This window comes from Erpetoichthys calabaricus, chromosome 2 (genome assembly GCF_900747795.2).
Source record: "Erpetoichthys calabaricus chromosome 2, fErpCal1.3, whole genome shotgun sequence".
Lineage (NCBI taxonomy): Eukaryota > Metazoa > Chordata > Cladistia > Polypteriformes > Polypteridae > Erpetoichthys > Erpetoichthys calabaricus.
Window position 1 is genome coordinate 179,894,155 of NC_041395.2, and position 22,257 is coordinate 179,916,411.

At 39.4% G+C, this 22,257-nt stretch overlaps 1 protein-coding gene across 4 annotated transcripts in view; it reads left to right on the plus strand.

Annotated features, from left to right (window-relative positions):
* polr3c (polymerase (RNA) III (DNA directed) polypeptide C) overlaps positions 1–22,257 on the plus strand; it is a 96,739-nt gene that overhangs the window by 15,998 nt on the left and 58,484 nt on the right. For all 4 annotated transcript variants that reach the window (XM_028794854.2, XM_028794853.2, XM_051923651.1 and 1 more), the window contains exons 5-7: positions 1,699–1,784; positions 2,099–2,203; positions 3,112–3,204. In XM_028794854.2, coding sequence (XP_028650687.1) covers positions 1,699–1,784; positions 2,099–2,203; positions 3,112–3,204 — 284 coding nt within the window. The remainder of the gene's footprint in view (positions 1–1,698; positions 1,785–2,098; positions 2,204–3,111; positions 3,205–22,257) is intronic.

The following is a 22,257-nucleotide window of genomic DNA, read 5'->3' on the forward strand; positions in this document are numbered from 1 at the left end:
TCACTGTCAATAAAATCCGATTCTGAAAAATCAGAGTCCGACTCCGCGATAATGCGCAAAACATTGTCTGCCGAGTGTTTTCTTTTCTGCACTCGCTTCGCTCCCTTGTGACATGTCGATGCCATCTTGCCATTGTTTACATTTCGCAACTCACACACACGCAAGGATTAGTTGCCGAGTCAACGAATCTAGCGTGACTGTGAGTTTTGTCGCCATTAACGGCTGATTGTCGCCCTCTATCCCTGGATGTCGACTTTTGTCGACATTCGCCCTCAACCCCTCCTGTCAACAAAAGTCGACATCCACCCTAAAAGAGTTAAATCCACTGCTCCTTTCATTTTCCTGTGCATCTCCAAATGGTGAGGTGAACTCCATGATGGTTCCATGAGATTGTTCCAGAGGCATTCCACATCCACCGCCTCCTCAAGAGGGCCAAAACAGTTGCACAATTCCAGAGCAAAGGTTTTGGCGATTGCAGGATCCTTGAGCTTCTCCATTTCAAATGGTCTTTTTGGTATGGAGACTACCTTTGGTTTTGGAGCTTAAGTTTGATATCCGCCCTTACTAGATAATGATCCGGTCCAACATCCACCCTTCTGTAGAACCTTACTTTGTGTAGTGACGATCTCCACTTCTGACTAATTCAAATGAAATCAATATCATTGAAGGTGCACTCGTCTGGTGAGCACTGTGTCTTCTTGTGGATTTGTTAATGTTGGAAGTATGTGTTCCCAACACACAGTTCATTGTGTTCGCAGCAGGACACGAGTCTCTCGCCATTGTCACTAAGCTGAGATGAGGATGCATGGTCTCCAATTGCATTGTCCAGTTCTTGTCGGTCGCCGCCCAGTTGGGCATCAAAGTTCCCAATCAGGAACTTCAGATCATGGTTTGGAATGCTGTCAAAGACAGACTTTTTGTTAATATGTACGAAAATCTTAACAGCCTAAATACTGCCAGTTGTCTGTGTTGTAGTAATAGTGCTATATATCTTGTATCTTTGTTATAATATTGTTAATATGTCTCACAAAAAGTGTATCCTGAGTTACTCCTGTGGAGTTTGTATACATTTCTTTGTGTGGCTATTTCACTGGGAATATTCCCAAAAATGTACGCTAGGTTGACTATCAGTTTCATATCATCCCTGTATGAATGTGGATATGTGCTTAAGTGGGCACTGTGATAAACTGGTACCCTTTAGTCCAGTACTGCCATGATTGCCTCTGTGTTCAGTTTTTCTCAGAGATAGATGTAACCGATTTGAACCTGTTAAATTTTGATTTTTTTATGGAATAGAATTCAGAATATAATTTTGAGCTGTATGTATGTGTTTAAAAATTGATGACTAGCTTTGAAATATGTGAAAGTCAAAGTGAAAGCATATTAGTCTGTTCCATAAAAATGAATATTACCTCATATTTACACTAAATGATGCAACAAAGGAATTAAGCTATCATTATGAAAATGTATTTATCATTGTGTCTCTGTGTTTAGAACTCCATGCTTTTATGCAAGGCTACTCAAAGTTGTACTGTAGGTTACATGTATTCATGTATGTGTAGGGCTTGAGTATTTTTTGTACCTTTTTAAGACAAAGAAATTCTTTTTAATATATAAAACAGTGTTGTTTGAAAAACAATTATGGTGAGGTCCATTGAACTGTTTGTCATTGTGGTGTGTTATTATGATGTGGTACAGGTCGTGGCAAACGTAGTAGATCGTCTGATGAGAATGAAAATGACCACAAAGTGAAAAAGCAAAGGTTGGATTCTACAAATAAAGAAGTAAGTATTTTAATGTCCTGTATCTTACTTGGAAGAATTTTGAAATTGATTGAATACACTCTGTTATATCCAATGTGGGAAAACTTATTTTATAATTTAAGGGAGATAAAACTTAGCAGACTATTTGTTCAACTATCGTTCTATAGATTAGACATCCTTCTACTCCATTGACTTTTTGAAACACTTAAAATTTACTGACTTAATAGAGAAAAATCACAAAGTAAATAACACTGAAGATGGCCTGATTACTTTTTATTATCTTTCAGGTACTGTGTGAACATTTACTATGTTTTACCATATCTTTACACTTTTAGACTCCAGAGGATGATGGAATTTACTGGCAAGTACATTTTGAGCGGTTTCACCAGTACTTTAGAGACCAAGCTATTATTACCGCTGTGGCCAATAAGCTAGACCAGGTGAGTTTTAATGCATCATATTGCTTAAAAGTTGAAATGTTTATTGTAGATATTAGTGTGTTTATGGAAATATGACCAATGTAATTGCTTCTTCACTTGGAACAGTTTGATAAAAACTAGCAAAGTATGTGTCAAGCAATAACAACAAAAACATAATACAGTTAAAGGATTTTAAATGGGATAACTTTGGTTGTACTGGTGTGGACAATTTCATGATTTCTGCTTTTCGTGACAGCCACCTTTGCTGTTCAGTTGCTTGTGCCAAGCTGGCACATTGCTCTCATAACCTGAAAACTGGACTTCTAAGATTATGAGTGGAACATCTGTCTGCACTTATTTTAATTTACTCTAATTCTTAGGTACAAAATGCTGTTTGTTTAATATTGGTGTTACAATGTTCAATCTTACCTGATACCGATCTTACCAAAATGCTTTCTTTTTAATCCTGTGGTGATACCTTCTGCCTGATACATACAGATAACGCACAGGCACAATGAACTAAATCATATATATTGATCATATGGCAATAATGTGGCTAACCTTTCCATCAAAATTAGTAAAACATGTTTAAGGTGTTTTTGGAAGAGCCTGAACCATTTGCATAAAAAAAAACTAATTTGAATGCTTATATGGTATAGGAAACTTCTGTGTAGTTTGTAGTGCCTTGCTAAAAATCCTTGAATGTTGTGGAACAGTGCTGATGGTGAAGTGTTTTTTTGAATAAGCCAGTTGAAGATTGTATGAGGCAATCTTCATTTCTGTAGAGGCAGAGCACTACAGTCTGTGATTCTATGGGAGAATTTCTAGGCAGGAAATATTGATAACACATAGGCTAAATTATGATGTTATTGTTCTGAATTTAGATGCCTCTTCATTGTTTAATGTGTTTATATTATTTATTCTGTAAGACAAGTAGCGAAATTGTGAGGACAATGCTCAGAATGAGTGAAGTGACAACGCCACCCAATGCTGTCCACACACAGCCTCTTTCTTCAAATGAGGTGAGTATTTCACGTCTGATAGCTCATGAAGTATACATGTAGAGATGGTTCATTAGATTTTTTTTCTCAAAATGTGGTATACAGAAGAAAAAATTATCCTTTATGCCCCCCTACTTATGCAAACCACTGTTGTTTAACCCTTGTCTTTGACTCTTTCTGTGGTTGCCATCTTTCCTTTCCAACCAATGTTAGAAGATAAACTTTACTTCTTTTCTTTTACCTTTTTAGATTTTAAGTGCTTAATTGCATCAGTATCATTAAGATATAAATAAAGCTATCAGTGGATTTGTTAGTTTGGTACATTAAACCTTGATAATAAATCAACTGCTGAAATAAAATTTAAAAAAAATGTTAAAAAGGAAACTAAACTAAGGATCAAATAACGGCAACTTAAGGAACATGTTTCCTTTGCCATTTCGAAGCAAATTAATATGTATTCTTGTAAGAATGTCATGTATTACAAAATTAGAACAAGAACCTCACTGATAGCTTAAACATAGCTTCTAATTAACAAATTGAATACTAAAACAGCACTTTCAGGTATACATTTTACAACCATTAACATAAACAACCAAGCCAAAATCTAATCTAATCACGATCATATACCAAACACAAGGAGCATGAAAAAGACAAAAACTTATTAATGATGGAGTGGAGCAAATAGTGGAGCCATTGTCACTTTCAGATTATTGCTTCTTACGCAAGTAAAACGTTTGCACTTTTTGTTTACATCTTCACCAAACTCAGAATGTCAGTACCTCCTGAATGACACTTTCTTTGACAGGTGTGTAAATACAGTACTCTCATTTTATAAGTGTCAAACGTTATTGCTCCTTAATGTAAATGAAATGCAGTCATATTATCATCGGGAAAAGACCATTGCATATACTTATAAGTAACTACCACTAACTATTTTTTTAATTAAAAGAAATGACTATAGAAATTATGGAAACATACCTCTCTGGAGCACTTTGAACAGAAGAGTGAAAATGTATTGTGTGGTGTGATACCAAATGAAGCATCTCTGTGCTTTTTGCTGCCCTCACGTGGCTGAATATAATAGAATGAGTCATAATAGTTCAAGTTACAAAATGCATTAAACAGCAATTTAATATTCATTGGAAGCAAGTTGATGTTATTGTGCTTCTGGACAATACAATTATATGCAATAAATGCACAACTTAAAAAATTGGCAGAGTTAAGGACTTAACAATGTGAGTATCTTATTATTTTAGAACAGTGTTTAACAATATTTTTCATTGACGAGTAATTTTGGACATCACTTATGTACTGCTAATAATTCTTCTGCATGTATTTTATAAAAGAAACACAATTCAAACCATGATAAAATAAGATAACAAGCATGCTGCTATCAGCAGTAGTCTGCAATCTCTGCAAACTGACACAGAGACTTTTATGACTATTAAAGGCAAAATAACATTGCTGTGTTGTCCAGTTTTTTGTTTTTTTTTTTCTTTTTTTTCCATCACTGTTAAATTAACTTTTTACTGAGGTTACATTTTTCTGGGACTTGTGTTAATTACATTAAGTTTTTCCTTGGGTTGTCTGCAAATAACGAAGAGTTTGTCAGTCAGTCAGAGATTTGTAGCTTTTTGTGTTTATGTATGTATGTGTATGTATATTGTGAAAGACCAGCCTCGGTACAGACAGACACGGACGCCAAATCTTTAAAACATGCACCCATTTATTGTGCAACACACAACACCAGCACAGTGCACAAATCACCACACTACTGTATACTCGGTCCTTTTCCTTCCTTCAACCGCCTTCACTCCTCTCTTGCAAGCTCTGTCCTCTTCTACCCAACTCTGGCTCTGGAATGGAGTGAGGCAGCCCCTTTTATCTCACCCCGGATGTGCTCCAGGTGCTCTGTAATGGTCTTCCGGCAGCACTTCCTGGTGTGGCAGAAGTGCTGTCCTCCAGGGTTCCAGGACCGTCCAGTGGCCCCATGGTGGTGGCCATGGGTCCCTACAGGGTTGAGCTTCCCAGCTCCATCTCCGTGGCCCTGATGGAATCTAGGGGGGGCTGCCCTCTTACGCCCAGGGAAAGATAGTGCCCCTCTCCCGGTCCATCCTTCTTCTAGGACACAGACAGACACGGACTCAAAATGTCCAAAATAACATGTTTTATTCTTACAAATGTCCCGCACACAACACAGTGCTCCAATCGACACAATACTCTGTCCTTTTTTCAGCCACTTCCACTCCTCACTCACAACCTCGTCCTCCTCCACCTGACTCTGGCTTCTGAACGGAGTGAGGCGGCCTCTTTTATAGTGCACCCGGAAGTGCTCCAGGTGTCTCTTGATTAACCTCCGGCAGCACTTCCGAGTGTGACGGAAGTGCTGCATAGGAATCCCGCTCCTCTTCTGGCAGCATTTCCGGGTGTGGCGGAAATGCTGCATGCCCAGACTCTGGAGCTGTCCAGGTGCCCCCTGGTGATGGCCACGGACCCCCAGCGGGTTGAGCTTCTGAGCTCCAAATCTGTGGCCCCGATGTAAACCCAGGGGGCTGCCCTCTTGTGTCCCGGGGGAGGTACTCCTAGTAGTATGCCCATTCCCCCGGTCTTCTCTTATAAAGGGCGTCCCGTCTGGGTAGGATCCCCGGCCATCCATCACAGTATGAATGTATGTATAAATATATATGGAAGAGAAGGTCTGTGATACGGTTTGCATATTTGCAGCTGGAGATCCACGAAGGGAGAAAAAACGAATCACGTATCATAAAATAGTTTTTTTTTTATTCCTGAGCTTTCAACCCCTATCAGGGGTCTTCATCAGAGGATAATGCTTAGACTTACAAGAATCAAAGGCAATATATAGCAACACATTCAGTGTGGAGGTAAATGCAACGATTTGAAAACATAGCTTTATCCCAGATTACACCCAGAATTTGGATACACTATGTAGACGACACATTCGTCATATTAAGAAAGAACCAGCTGAATGAGTTCTACAATCATATTAACACAATATTCCCTGCAATCCAGTTCACAATGGAAAAAGAAATCCACCGACACATCAGCTTCCTGGACATTTACATCAAAAGAAATAGTGACGCCACCCTGACCACAAGTGTTTACCACAAACAATGCTACGCAGACAAGATTCTACACTTCGCCAGCAACCACCCGGTATCTCATAAACGGAGCTGCGTGAAAACCCTATTTAAACGAGTCCACACTCATTGTAATACCAAGGAAACAAAAATTAATGAGAGACGCTATCTCTTCCAACTTTTCACCTCGAACGGATACTCAAAAACATTCATTAATCGGAGTCTACACAGCAGACGCCAAAGGAATCGGCATACAATCGACTTAAATCAGAACCCCCACCCCTCCTGGCATTCACTCCCGTATCACCATAATGTGTCAGAAGGCACTGCACGCACCCTGACCAAGTGGGGCATCAGAATAGCACATAAACCCACAAACAATCTGCGCATGGTCCTGTTTAATGCTGAAAACAAGAAATCGACAGCCGAAACACGAAATGCAGTTTATAGTATTCCATGCAATTCTTGCTCAGCGGTATACATAGGACAAACATCAAAAAGAATCTCAACACGTGTACAGGAACATCTCAACGCCGTCAGAAGAAAGGACGCACTATCTTTGATATATGCACATACTAAATCGACAGGACACACATTCAACTGGGACAACGTAAAAGTAAAATTTAAGGCCAGTACTAAAAGTGCCAGAGAGTTGGCCGAGTCTTGGCTATCAGATGAACACGCCATCAACAGACACTTGGACATAAATCCAGCATATGCCAACTTAAGAAGGACATGTACACAATAATTAAACTGTACAACCCCCCCCCCCCCTTGATCATACTGACTTAGTGACCTCCACCCCCCCACTGAATGTGTTGCTATATATTGCCTTTGATTCTTGTAAGTCTAAGCATTATCCTCTGATGAAGACCCCTGATAGGGGTTGAAAGCTCAGTTTTTTTTTTTTTTGTTTTTTTTTTTTTTATTCCTATTTTATGATACGTGATTCGTTTTTTCTCCCTTCGTGGATCTCCAGCTGCAAATAAATATATATCTATATAAATATATATATAATCTCCATCCATTATCCAACCCACTATATCCTAACTACAGGGTCACCGGAGTCTGCTGGAGCCAATCCCAGCCAACACATATGTATGTATGTGTATATATGTATATATGTACAGGTAAAATTCCATTATAACGAAATTTTCATTACAACGAAGAATTTTTATGGTCCCGACAGCTTCCCCATATGACACGAGTCTATAGAAATCTTGTTACTACGAAGTACATTCAGCAGATAATTTCATTATAACAAAGTGCACAAAAGACCTTGAAATGCCTGAATGAATCATCCACAGAGCAGTTAGTTCTGTGGCCGCAGCTCAGTTGTGCACAACGATCCGTCAAACAGAAACACTGTAATTTTTTTTCTTTCTTCGAAATTTCCTCGTACTGTTTTTTTTTTTTGCCTTTTTTGTTTCCTGCATTTTTCAGTGATACCTTTTTCTTATTGCTCATCAAAATTTAACTCATCGTCACCCTCCTACAGAAACGGCAGACACAGAAAAACGATAACAGTTCATATTAGAAAAAAAAAACTTACATTTTTTGCAGCTCTCAATTGCTGCAAAAAGAAAAAAGACGTTGCCAGTGAATTCAGAATTTCGCCATCGACACTGTCAACTTTCTTGAAAGACAGAGCAAAAAAAAGTAGAAAAATCTCGGGTTGCAAACGTATGTGAACTGCTGCATTTGAAGACGCAGAAAAAGCCATTTTTATGTGGTTCAGTGATGCTCATTCAAGAAACATTCCTATTAATGCGCCACTCATTCAAGAAAATGTGAGGTTTGAAAACTCTTTTGGGACCTCCCCCAACTAGGCAGCAAGCCGAAGAGTATCCAGAGGTGCAATCTCCCTGTCTGTATGGGGCAACAGGATGCTCACAGATAAGTTGTGTCTCTCCGCCAAAGTAAACAGAAAAGATCTCATTGGGTGATGCAAGGTTAGGAGCACGTAAATTGTAAATGCAGATATTGTAACAGGATTACTTGATCACTGACCTGACCACGATCCTGCCTGACTGCTATGTCTGAGTATAGCAGAGTGGCAGATCACGCTACAATAAATAACTGTGCCGTTCCTGTTTCAAGCTGAATAAAGCTGGTTTTGCTAAAGTACTGAGACTAAGCCTCATGTTTTGGGATGCAAGACAGAGACTTATAGCGCAACCCCAATCTTTTATGATTTGCTTCTGTGGCGCTTCACTGCAGCAATGTGAGCCTCCTATTGCCCTGCCCCAGCAACGAACAAACAATCTTCCACAGATGCCGGAATCACGCTTTAGGATGCACTTCAGCGTGTCGTTCCCGTTGGGTGGGGGGTGGGGGGTCTCAAAAGAATTCAGAAACCTCACAATATGAAGAAGAAATAATGATTCAGCTCCTGACTGATAACTGTGCCGCCCACAACATGCTTCCACATTCAGATAATGTTCGCTTTGAATACCTCCCACCCAATTGCACGGCAGTGCTTCAGCCATTGGATTTGGGCATCATTCGCACCCTGAAAGTGTATTATCGCAAGTACTGCTTAGAAATATTCTCATCAACATAACTTGTAGGCAGGAGGAGATTAAAAGTAACACAAAAGAAGCTATTAAAATGATTGCAAATGCCTGGATACAAGTTAAAGAAAGCACTATAGTAACAAATACTGAATCTCATTATTACAACGAAATATTAGTTACAACGAAATATTTTTTAGGTTCCTGGGAGTTCGTTATAATAGAATTTTCCTGTATATGTATTTGTGTGATTATATATATGTGTGTGTGTGTGTGGGTGTATGTATGTATGTATGTATGTATATATATATATATATATATATATATATATATATATATATATATATATATCTGTACTAATAAAAGGCAAAGCCCTCACTGACTGACTCACTGACTGACTGACTGACTGACTCACTCATCACTAATTGTCCAACTTCCCGTGTAGGTGGAAGGCTGAAATTTGGCAGGCTCATTCCTTACAGCTTACTTACAAAAGTTAGGCAGGTTTCATTTCGAAATTCAAAGCGTAACGGTCATAACTGGAACCTACTTTCGTATACTGTATACGGCCATAGCGGGCAGCTCGGTCGCCGTGTGAGGCTCTTGCGTCTTGCATCATCACGCCTCCCTGCGGCTGCTGCGGAAATCACCACGCCTCCCACGTAATTGACTGCCTGCCCATATAAAGCCGTTCTTCGCTGCGGTGTGTAAATTCCTTTCCTTGCTTCGCCAAGGAGGCATTCTTTTCAAAGCTTATCCACAGTTTTATAAACGAACGAGATATAAGGCCGTCCTTTTTCCTTGCTTCACCAAGGAAGCTAAGGTGCTCTGCAGTTTTTTTGTGAAGCGGTCTTTACACATCTTTTTCGCTGTGTTATAAACAAGCGAGATATAAGGCCGTCCTTTTTCCTTGCTTCGCCAAGGAAGCTAAGGCGCTCTGCAGTTTTTTCGTGAAGCGGTCTTTACAAATCTTTTTCGCTGTGTTATAAACGAACGAGATATAAGGCCGTCCTTTTTCCTTGCTTCGCCAAGGAAGATAAGGCGCTCTGCAGTTTTTTTGTGAAGCGGTCTTTACACATCTTTTTCGCTTTGTTATAAACGAACGCCATATAAGGCACATTTCATCCACGGGTTCTCCGCTGTTTTATTGTTCGTTTGTTAAGATTGTTATAGTTATTGTGTAGATATTTTACACTTAGTTTATTGTTTACGTACCCATTTCCTTTATTTAATCCGTGGCTTCTCTGTTGTTGTTTTCTTTGTTTATATATTTGAATCCCTTTCTTTGCCTGACTGCCTGCCCATATAACGCGCTCCGCAGTTTATAACGTACATTTAATCCACGGGTTCTCCGCTGTTTTATTGTTCATTTGTTAGGATTATTATAGTTATTGTGTAGATATTTTACACTTAGTTTATTGTTCACGTACCCATTTCCTTTATTTAATCTGCGGCTTCTCTGCTGTTGTTTTCTTTGTTTATATATTTGAATCCCTTTCTTTGCCTGACCGCCTGCCCATATAACGCGCTCCGCAGTTTATAAGGCACATTTAATCCACGGGTTCTCCGTTGTTTTATTGTTCATTTGTTAAGATTGTTATATTTATTGTGTACATATTTTACACTTACTTTAGTGTTCAGGTACCCATTTTCTTTATTTAATCCGCGACTTCTCTGCTGTTGATCAAGTACCCATTCCCTTTATTCTTCCAACTCTACCCCTATTAAAATGTCTATCGAGGTGATCACCATCAATCAAAGAACTATCACTTGCCGAGTGGTGTGTATGCCCGGAGATGGCGCCTGCCTTTTCCATTCTCTGTGTTACATATTGCACGGACATATCAGGCTCACTTTTGATATCCGCAGGGACATTGTGTCTTATGTATTAAATGACTGGGACAGGTTCAAAGTGTGGACTGATGATGGTACAGGAGATAATTATACTACACAGGAGCACTATAAGACTGAAATGCTTAAGCCCTTCACCTATGGTTCTGCATGCGAGTTGATGGCTGCCGCTGAATTGTTTGGTTGTCGCTTTCAAGTATACCGAAATGGCCAAATATTTTACACCTTTGGAGAACCGTGAATGCCTCTTAAACATCTTAGATCCACAGGTGAAGATTTGAGTAGTGGACACTTTGATGTTTATGAATTTTTCAACTCTCAAAAGATGGATGCGAAGTTATTGATGAAGCCAGTTGTATGCTTATATCGATTGACACATACCGAATGTCAGTTCAACACAAATCCAGCTTGAGCCAATTATGACAGCAGCAATCCAAGCTGTGAGAACACAGTAAAAAGGAGGCGTATCAGACGTTGTGGTAGATTTTCTGATGCAGCTAGACGGAAGCAACTTCGTGCAGCTGCCGCCAAATACTCGCACAAAAATCCACAAGTTAATAAACACGCTGTGGCTAAATACTCAGAAGCAAATCCACAAGTTCATAGGGACGCTGTGGCTAAATACTCAGAAGCAAATCCACAAGTTCATAGGGACGCTGTGGCTAAATACTCAGAAGCAAATCCACAAGTTCATAGGGACGCTGTGGCTAAATACTCAGAAGCAAATCCACAAGTTCATAGGGACGCTGTGGCTAAATACTCGCAAGCAAATCCACAAGTTCATAGGGACGCTGTGGCTAAATACTCACAAGCAAATCCACAAGTTCATAGGGACGCTGTGGCTAAATACTCGCAAGCACATCCACAAGGTAATAGGGACGCTGTGGCTAAATACTCGCAAGCAAATCCACAAGTTCATAGGGACGCCGTGGCTAAATACTCGCAAGCAAATCCACAAGTTCATAGAGACGCTGTCGCTAAATTCACAGAGGCAAATCCACAAGTTAATAGAGCTTCTGTTTCTAGATACGATCCCAATAATGAAAAGCAACAGGTTTGGCTCAAAAAAGCCAATTGTGGATTTGCGTACGACCCAAACATACATTATGAGTCTGACAAAACAGTACACATTGGATCCATGGATGTTCACTGTGACTATTGTCAAGCTCAGAAGTGGAAATGTGAGTCTCCTGGTTTGTGCTGTAACGGTGGTAAAGTCTCTCTCACTCCTTTACGTAAGCTTCCTGACCTTCTTGAGGGCCTGTTAAATGGCGAACATCCTCAAAGTGAGCATTTCTTGAACAATATTCGAAAGTACAACAGCGCATTTCAAATGACGTCATTTGGTGCTAAACAAATCGTTGAGGGAAATTTTATGCCTTCATTTAAAGTTCAGGGACAAGTGTATCACTTGATTGGCAGTCTTTTACCTATGCCGAGTGAGGAACACATATTTTTGCAAATTTATTTTGTCGTGGATGATGAAAAGGAAGCACAAATCCGCTGCGCTAATTTTTCTGGACTTAACATACCCCTGGTCAAGCAATTACAAAAAATGCTCCATGACTGTAACACTTACATCCAGGACTTCCACTCCACAATGGACAGTATTTCAGATGATGACAAAGACTTCAAAGTTGTCATTCATGCAGACAAAAAACCATTACATGCACACAAAGGCAGATTTAATAAATCCACAGTTCATCAAGTTGGTGTTGTCATCGTTGGGCAAACGTTCAACAATAGAGATATTGTCTTGAAAACAAGAGACAATAAACTACAACGCATTAAGGAAACCCACAGATCCTATGATGCACTTCAATATCCTCTCATGTTCTGCTATGGTGAAGACGGCTATTCTGTATCTATACCTCAAGTTCATCCTACCAGTAAGTTACCTATGAACAAAACCGTCTCTGCAGCAAACTTCTATTCATACCGCCTTATGATCAGACAGCATCATGATAATACTATCCTTTTCTTCCGAACTTTATTAAATCAGTTTTTAGTTGATATGTACGCAAAAACTGAATCCGAAAGACTAAATTATATCAGACTAAATCAGAAAAAACTACGAGCTGAAAATTACGTTCACTTAAAAGATGCTATTGACAAAAACGACACTGATTTAATAGAACTTGGTCAAGCTGTGATATTACCATCTTTCTTCACTGGAGGACCTCGCTATATGCACGAGCGTACACAAGACGCAATGACATACGTACGTCATTATGGCCGCCCTGACTTATTCATCACATTTACTTGCAATCCTAAATGGCCTGACATCACTGAAATTCTCCTTCCACGTCAAAAACCTCATGATCGCCACGACCTTATCAGTCATGTATTTCATCTCAAGATTCGCAAAATGATAGACTTGCTCACGAAGAGTAACATTTTGGCTGTACAAATTGCTACATGTACACCATAGAGTGGCAAAAGCTAGGTATTCCCCATGCACACATTCTATTGTGGCTAAAAGATAGGATTAAACCAGCTCTCATCGATCAAGTCATCCGTGCGAAAATTCCTGATCCACAGACTGACCCTACCCTACACAAAATAGTAAAATCCACCATGATTCACGGCCCATGTGGACCTCATAATATCAACTCACCATATCAACTCACCCTGCATGATCAACAAAATATGCACTAAGAAGTACCCGCGTCCGTTCATCTCAGAAACTCAGACCGGAGAAGATGGTTACCCTCAGTACCGCCGGCGCGCACCTGCTGATGGAGGTCATACAATTAACATCAAAGGAGTAGATATCGACAACAGATGGGTGGTCCCTTATAGTCCTGTGCTGTCCCGCTTCTTCAATGCTCACATCAATGTCGAATTTTGCACTTCAGTAAAATCAATCAAATACATCTGCAAGTATGTTAACAAGGGAAGTGACCAGGCAGTATTTACAATACAAAATGAAAAAGACGAAGTATCTCGATACGAAGCTGGTCGTTACATTAGTAGCTCTGAAGCAGCCTGGCACATTTTCTGTTTTCCCATTCACGAACGTTTCCCTCCGGTCGTTCATCTTGCTGTGCATCTTGAGAACGGACAAAGAATTTATTTCACAGAAGCCAACGTTGCCGATAAACTACACAATCCACCACAAACCACCCTTTTAGCATTCTTTGACCTTTGTAAACACGATGATTTTGCAAAACAACTTCATTATAATGAAATTCCATCATATTATGTGTGGGCAAACAACATGTTTCGTCGAAGGAAACAGGGCAACCCTGTACCAGGACATTCGGGAGTGAAAAAGGATAATGTACTGGGACGGGTCTACACTGTACACCCGAATAACTCTGAATGCTACCATCTTCGACTGCTGCTCAACAAAATCACAGGTCCCACATCTTTCAAATCTCTCAGAACAGTTGATGGTGTCCTACATCCGACCTATAAGACAGCCTGCAGGGCACTCAGTTTATTACATGACGATATCAACTGGGACGAGACTCTACAGGAAGCTGCTCTGTCTCGCTCACCTCAAAAGATCCGTGAACTGTTTGCTGTCATGTTGGTGTTCTGCCAAATGGAAAACCCCTTAAACCTATGGGAAAAACATAAAGACAGCATAGCAGAAGATATTAGGAGACAGACTGAAAGAGATCATATACGAACAGAAGTCCACCAGTGGTTAAATTTGATCTATAACAACTGTCTGCAGTTGCTTGAAAACTACGTAATTGGTATTGGAGGTCAGTCTCTTCATCATTACGGTTTGCCTTCACCTTTAACAGAACTGGCACAACTTACGTCAAATCCCGACTACTTGAAAGAGACATCTTACAACACCTCAAAATTGGCCAATATAGTCACAAATAACGAGCGTTTGCTAAATAGTGACCAAAAGTCAGTTTATGACCAAATCATGAGCAGCGTTGCGTCAGCCACTGGCACGGTGTTTTTCCTTGATGCTCCAGGAGGAATTGGTAAGACATTCCTAATAAACCTACTCCTTGCAAAAATCCGAGCAAAACGTAACATTGCCATAGCTGTGGCTTCTTCTGGCATTGCTGCAACTCTTCTAGAGGGTGGCAGAACTGCTCATTCAGCTTTCAAGCTGCCTCTGAACCTCAACCATACTGAATCCCCCATGTGTAACATATCAAAGCAGAGCAACATGGCTGAAGTGCTACGACATTGTCAGCTTATTGTCTGGGATGAATGCACTATGGCACACAGAGCAGGTATTGAGGCTTTAGACAGGACCCTCCAAGACATCCGAAACACCAACAAACTTATGGGAGGCTTGACAGTGTTACTGGCTGGAGACTTCCGCCAAACCCTACCAGTCGTGCCCAGAGGAACACGTGCTGATGAAGTTAAAGCATCTCTGAAATCTTCATACCTATGGCCACAAATCAATGTTGTTACTTTAAAAATAAACATGAGAGTTCATTTGAAAGGCGACAAAAAAGCCGAGGAGTTCTCTGCTGTCCTGATGAGTATAGGTGATGGCACCTTCATACAAGAAAATCGTAAAATAAATATTCCTACAAATCTCTGTCTCATCGTGAATACCTTACAAAGCCTTCTTCAAAATGTTTACCCCGATCTACGAAATCTCCACCAAAATGACGTGTCATGGTTAAGAGAGAGAGCTATCCTGACACCAAAAAATGACATGACTATGACTATAAACCACATTTTACTTCAAGAACTACCTTCACAACCAAAAACATATCAATCTGTTGATTCAGTTGTAGAAGACGCGGTACATTATCCGATAGAGTTTCTCAACACTCTAAATCCTCCAGGCACTCCTGAGCATAATCTCATTTTGAAGGTTGGGGCACCAATAATGTTACTGAGAAACTTACAGCCACCAAAACTTTGTAACGGCACGAGACTTCAGGTCACATCTCTACAAAACAACCTGATTGAAGCAACTATTTTTACTGGCAGTGCCTCAGGTGACACAGTTTTTATTCCTCGCATCCCCGTTATACCATCTAATCTCCCATTTCAATTCAAACGCATTCAATTTCCAGTAAGGCTCTGCTTCGCAATGACAATTAATAGTCTCAAGGACAAACACTACAAAAGGTTGGCATTGATTTGAGGCAGGATTGCTTTTCACATGGCCAACTGTATGTTGCATGCTCAATAGTAAGCTCAGCGCACAGCTTGGTCATATCACAACCGGAGGGACGAACTGACAGCGTCGTATACAAAGAGATCCTTAACAAATAATTATTTGTATATTTTCCCTCAGTTTAAAAATGTTAACTTTTTTCTTAATTAAAATATTCAGCCAGTATTTCGCCACTGCGAAGCGCGGGTATTTTGCTAGTGTATATATATATATATATGTATGTATGTATGTATGTATATATATATATATATATATATATATATATATATATACTAGCAAAATACCCGCGCTTCGCAGCGGAGAAGTAGTGTGTTAAAGAGGTTATGTAAACATATATATACACATATACATATATATACATATCTACATATACATATATATACATACATATACACATCCACATATACATATATATACAAATTTACACATCTACATATATATATATATATATATATATATATATACATATGTACACATATATATATATATATATATATATATATATATATATATATATATATATATATATATATCTATCTATCTAACAAAATACCCGCGCTTTGCAGCGGCGAAGTACTGCTTTAAAATTTTAAATAATAAACTGAGGGAAATTATACCAATAATTATTTGTTAAGGATCTCTTTGTATACCATGTTGTCAGTTCGCCCCTCCGGTTGTAATATGACCAAGTTGTGCGCTGAGCTTACTCTTGAGCATGCAACGTATAGTTGGCCATGTGAAAAGCAAATCAAGAACAGCAAGACCGCGCCAGCTGCGGAGTTCAGCTCGGAGCGAAATGAAGTGAATGAAATGAGGTGAATGGGAGGGGAGATGATCACGTGACTCCAACACCCGCCTTAACTCTCCATCCCTCCACAAACACAGTCTCTCGGATCCCAACTCTCCTTTATATATATATATAGATAAATCGCAAAATACCCGCGCTTCGCAGCAGAGAAGTAGTGTGTTAAAGAGGCTATGAAAAAGAAAAGGAAACATTTTAAAAATATCGTAACATGATTGTCAATGTAATTGTGTTGTCATTGTTATGAGTGTTGCTGTCTTTTATATATATAATATACACACACACACACACATAAACATATATATACATATACATATATACATATATACACATATCTATATACTGTATACACATATCAACATATATATATATATATATATATACACATACATACACACACACATATATATACACAGACACATATATATACATAAATATTTACATATCTACATATATATACACATATATATACATATCTACATATATATATATATCTAGACATACATACATACATAGATTGACACATATATATATATACATATCTACATATATATATATATATATATGTAATTGTGTTGTCATTGTTATGAGTGTTGCTGTCATATATATATAGCAAAATACCCGCACTTCGCAGCGGAGAAGTAGTGTGTTAAAGAGGTTATGAAAAAGTAAAGGAAACATTTTAAAGTAACGTAACATGATTGTCAATGTAATTGTGTTGTCATTGTTATGAGTGTTGCTGTCATATATATATACACATAAACATATATATATACACACACATATACAGATATATCATATACATATGCACATATATTTTATATACATATACACATATATTTTATATATAATATATATATATATATATACATACATACATATACACACATACATACACTTACAATAACATAGAAATCAATATAAACAACATTAACATCATTATCATAGGAGAATATGAAGTAATATATAAGAAGCACATTTCATATAAATATAAATTATTAAACAGTAAAATCTTCTTCTATAATTTGCTACCGTGGCTATTCGTTTGTCTGTCCAAGATTTTAAATCGCCTGTAGCTCGCTAACAGTTTCACCTATTGACTTGAATTATGGTACACATATAGTACGTCACGTGTGCTATCCGGTTTATGGGTGATGATTGTATTACTCTTTTTATCTTTATTTTATTTTATTGTAGAATCAACTCCTATCTGCGCACACCAGGGCGGCCGTGGGCGGATGCGTATGGTGTATTCACTCCATGTTATCGTGCATTGCGCTGTCACTGGTATTTTGATAAAAGAATTTGAACAACATATAAGAAGCGTATAAATTATTAAACAGTAAAATATTAACATTTAAGAAGTAAAGTTACATTGAGTACTACTGCAGTGCCTTCGGGTATACCTCATTTTTTGTTTGCCCATTACATGCTTAAATGTATACATTTTTTGGTGTACCTATTCGAGAACACGCGACATATAACCGACCGTGGGAGAAGCATGGATTTTAAACACGCGTTGAGTTCATCTGCTGGTCTCCCTCGTGGAATAACTGGTAATGTTTGACTAAAATCTACAGCGAGTAAAACGACATTACCTCCTATTTTTTTTTTACGATCTCTGAGATCTTGCTTTTTTCGGTTCAAGGCTTCATAAGCTCTTTTATGTTCCATGGTGTACTTATCCCAAACCATCATCTTTGAATGTTGCAAGACTTTCGCCTTGTATGTAGATCGGGGTAATTACATTCATTGCATTCCTAGTCTGAATCACAATCTGATTGTATGGGTGGTTACCTGGCAGGTAACGCTTATGCTTGGTCATCAAGTCGTCTAACATCCGCCACGTGCCCTCTTTTAATTGCGAGAAGCAGATATATATAGCCAAATTCCCGCGCTTCGTTGCGGCGAAGTACTGCTTTTAATTTTTTATTAAGAAGAAAAGAAAACGTTTTTAAACTGATCGAAAATATACCATTAACAATTTGTTAAGGATCTGTTTTTTTGTGAACCTCCCTTTTCACAGCTGTCGCGCTACGGCGTGTGTTTCGTTTATTTGACAGTATGTAGATCGTGGTAATTACATTCATGGCATTCGTTTTCTGAATCACAATCTGATTGTATGGGTGGTTACCTGCCAGGTTACGCTTGTGGTTGGTCAGCAAGTCGCCTTATGTCCGCCACGTGCCCTCTTTCTGTTCCCAGAAGCAGATCATAGAATGGTTTTAATAGTTTACTTTCAAATAATGCAAAGAGTATGCGACACGTGTTTCTCCCTAATTCTGGGCTCATCAGGCATACACACTCACTGCATCCTCTTTCGGGAATCGAATCTCTATCGTCAGCGCCAGAGTTGAAGCCCCTAACGTTGCGGTCAGCAAGTCGGCTAACATCCGCCATGTGCCGTCTTTCAGTTGCGAGAAGCAGATCATAGAATGGTTGAAATTGTTTACTTTCAAATTATGCAAAGAGTACGCGACACGTGTTTCGCCCTAATTCTGTGCTCTTCATGCGTATACACTCATTGCATCCCCTCTCGGGAATCGAATCTCGAACATCAGCGGCAGAGGTGAAGCCCCTAACGTTGCGCTACGGCGTGTGGTTCGTTTATACCTCGTGTCTTCTCATTAAACTTTTATCTCGCGAATATGTTATTGCAATCCGCAGCGGGAGCATTTCTATAAACTTAATTTAAACTTACGTTTTACACTGTGCTTTGTTTCCCTTATGAAGATGCTTGTATGCTTCACTCGCTCGCTTCTTATTGTTTCGCTCCCTTCTCAATTGTTTAATGAATTTTTTGTTCTTCGCTGTTTGCGGCTCTTCCTTCATTTCTCCCTATTGCGTTCACAGTCTTTTCACGTGATTACGTGGGAGGCGTGATGACGTGACACTCAACTCCGCCTCCCACGGCCATCGAGCTGCCGTCCATTACAGTATATTGTCAAAAAAGAGGTTCCAGTTATGACCATTACGCGCTGAATTTCGAAATGAAACCTGCCAACTTTTGTAAGTAAGCTGTAAGGAATCAGCCTGCCAAATTTCAGCCTTCCACCTACACGGGAAGTTGGATAATTAGTGATGAGTGATTGAGTCAGTCAGTCAGTGAGTCAGTGAGGGCTTTGCCTTTTATTAATTAGTATAGATTTGTGGTATAGCCCTACGGAATCGTATTAGGGCCACGGTGAAGAAAAAAAAAAATACGGACACAGGAAAGAAAAAAAACTATATGTCGAGAATAAAGTCGACATTTCAACTTTATTCTCGCCATTTATGTCGAGATTAAAGTTGACATTTACACTTTATTCTTATAGTTTACTTTATAATTAAAGTAGAATGTCGTAAACTAAACTTCATCCTAATATCATTGTTTAATTTACTAGATTTTCTCAAACCCCGTCATAAATTATGTAGCACATTAAATGCTTTGTGTTAAGTGTTCCCCGACCCAGTTGTTAATCACTACGCTTCTTAAACTGACTTCATCCACACTAAGAGGAGACAGCGATATCCACACAGAATACATTCACTGTATGATAGACCTGCTCTCTGAAAATTTAGAATGCTAAGATAAATACTTGATATAATTTTCATGGTGAAATGCATTATGGTGAAATGCATTAAAGCAGTTATTAAACATGCACAGTAGTGAGGCGGTAGTACTGCTCCCTCGCAGTAAGGGGTCCCCAGGTGTATGTTCAATGTAGAGAACTTTATGGCAGGTGTGACGAGGCTCCAAAAAACTGGATGTATGAATGGGTATCGCACAGGTTTAACTTAATTATTGTGTAAATGTTGGGTTTGTGATCTGGTGGTCTGAGACACGAACACAGAATTCAATGGATGTTCTTCTGAGTGGGCTCTCTTTATTGCACGCGTGCTGTCTCTATCTGATGTACCAAAACCCCAATTCATATCCTTCCTTTTTCTTTCTCCACATAACCAATCGCCTCATGATAAATGTCTTTGTGAAATTAAAACTAGTTATAAACTTAGCCCATGGAGTGTTCAGAACTTTAAAAATATCTTCGTTATACATGTCTAATTATGCCATCCATTCAGGGTTGTGCCCATCCCTGAACGAGTCGCCAGCACATCGCAGGATGAATACGAGCAAAACATACACTATCAGGGTCAATATAGCATAACAAAACCCCACTTCCTACATGATTTTGAAAGGAAACTGAAGCACGCCAAGTAAACCCACCAGAAAAACATGCAAATGCAAGGCAGGGTACACCCGAGACAAACTTGCTGCGAGGCAGCAGTGCAACCTCCACGCCGCCGTGCCCCACATGATTAATACATGCGTTAATGCATTTCACCATGAAAATTATATCAAGTATTTATCTTAGCATTCTAAATGTTCAGAGAGTAGGAATATCATGAAGTGAATGTATTATGTGCGGCGATCGCTGCCGGTGCCTCCTCTTAGTGCAGAGTAAGTCAGGTTAAGAAGCTTGGGGAACACTTAACACAAAGCATTTAATGTGCTATATAACTTATGACGGGGTTTGAGAAAATCTAGTAAATTAAATATTCATTTTACGATGAAGTTTAGTTTACGATGTTCTACTTTAATGACAAAGTACGAGAATAAAGTCAACATGTTGACTTTAATCTCGTCATAAGCGTCGAGATTAAAGTGGAAATGTCAAGAATAAAGTCAACATGTCGTCACACTATTACACAGTACCCAGGTACATTACACTGTAGGCTATTGAAAACAAATAAAACAAGTACAACTTGGCTTGCAGTATTATCCAGTAGTATAGAAACAGTATTTACACATTTGAACATAATGGTCCACATCTGACCTTTTAAAACCAAAGCATCTCCAGGCAATGGACGTAACTCCTTTTTCTCGGCAAAAGTTCTTCAGTGTCATCATATTCAACTTTATCGTCAGCTACAGCTTTAGTTTCGGAATGTTCTGTGTCCATTTTCACCGCGCAGTACCTACCGCAATGTGAATTTCCCTTTGGGATTAATAAAGTATCTATCTATCTATCTATCTATCTATCCATCCATCCATCCATCCATCCATCCATCCATCCATCCATCCATCCATCCATCCATCCATCCATCCATCCATCCATCCTACCACACCTATTTAGTGGTGTAGCAGTGAAAAAGAGCCCCCTTGCAACGCCTCTGTGTTTAGCGGTGTAGCAGTGAAAAAGGTCCCCACCTGAAGAGTTTCCCGCTGCGCCACGTTCCGAACGTCGTTTAGGCAATTTAAACCGGTGTTGCGGTATAAGAAAAATTCATATCATAACAAAAATAAAAAACAGTTTTCGGTATGAACCGGTATACCGCCCAGCTTTAATATATATATAATATATAGGGATATAGATATTGTGGCTGGGGGCTGTGCCCAGCCGGGATGCCTGGAAGGACCGGTAGAGGGACAATGCCAACCCCAGACTACGAGAGGGCAGCCACCCTGGTTGGTATGGGGGCCACAGGAACTGAGCATGGAAGCTCAACCCTGTAAGGGCCCGTGACCATCGCCAGGGGGCGCCCGGAGGATTGAGGAGCCCTGGACGTCAGCATTTCCGCCACACCCGGAAGTGCTGCCAGAAGGATTACTAGGGACACTCGGAGTCCTTCCAGGTGAAGATCGTCAGAGGGCACCTAGAGCATGTCCGGGTGGGTATAAAAGAGGCCACCTTCCTCCAGTCATTAGCC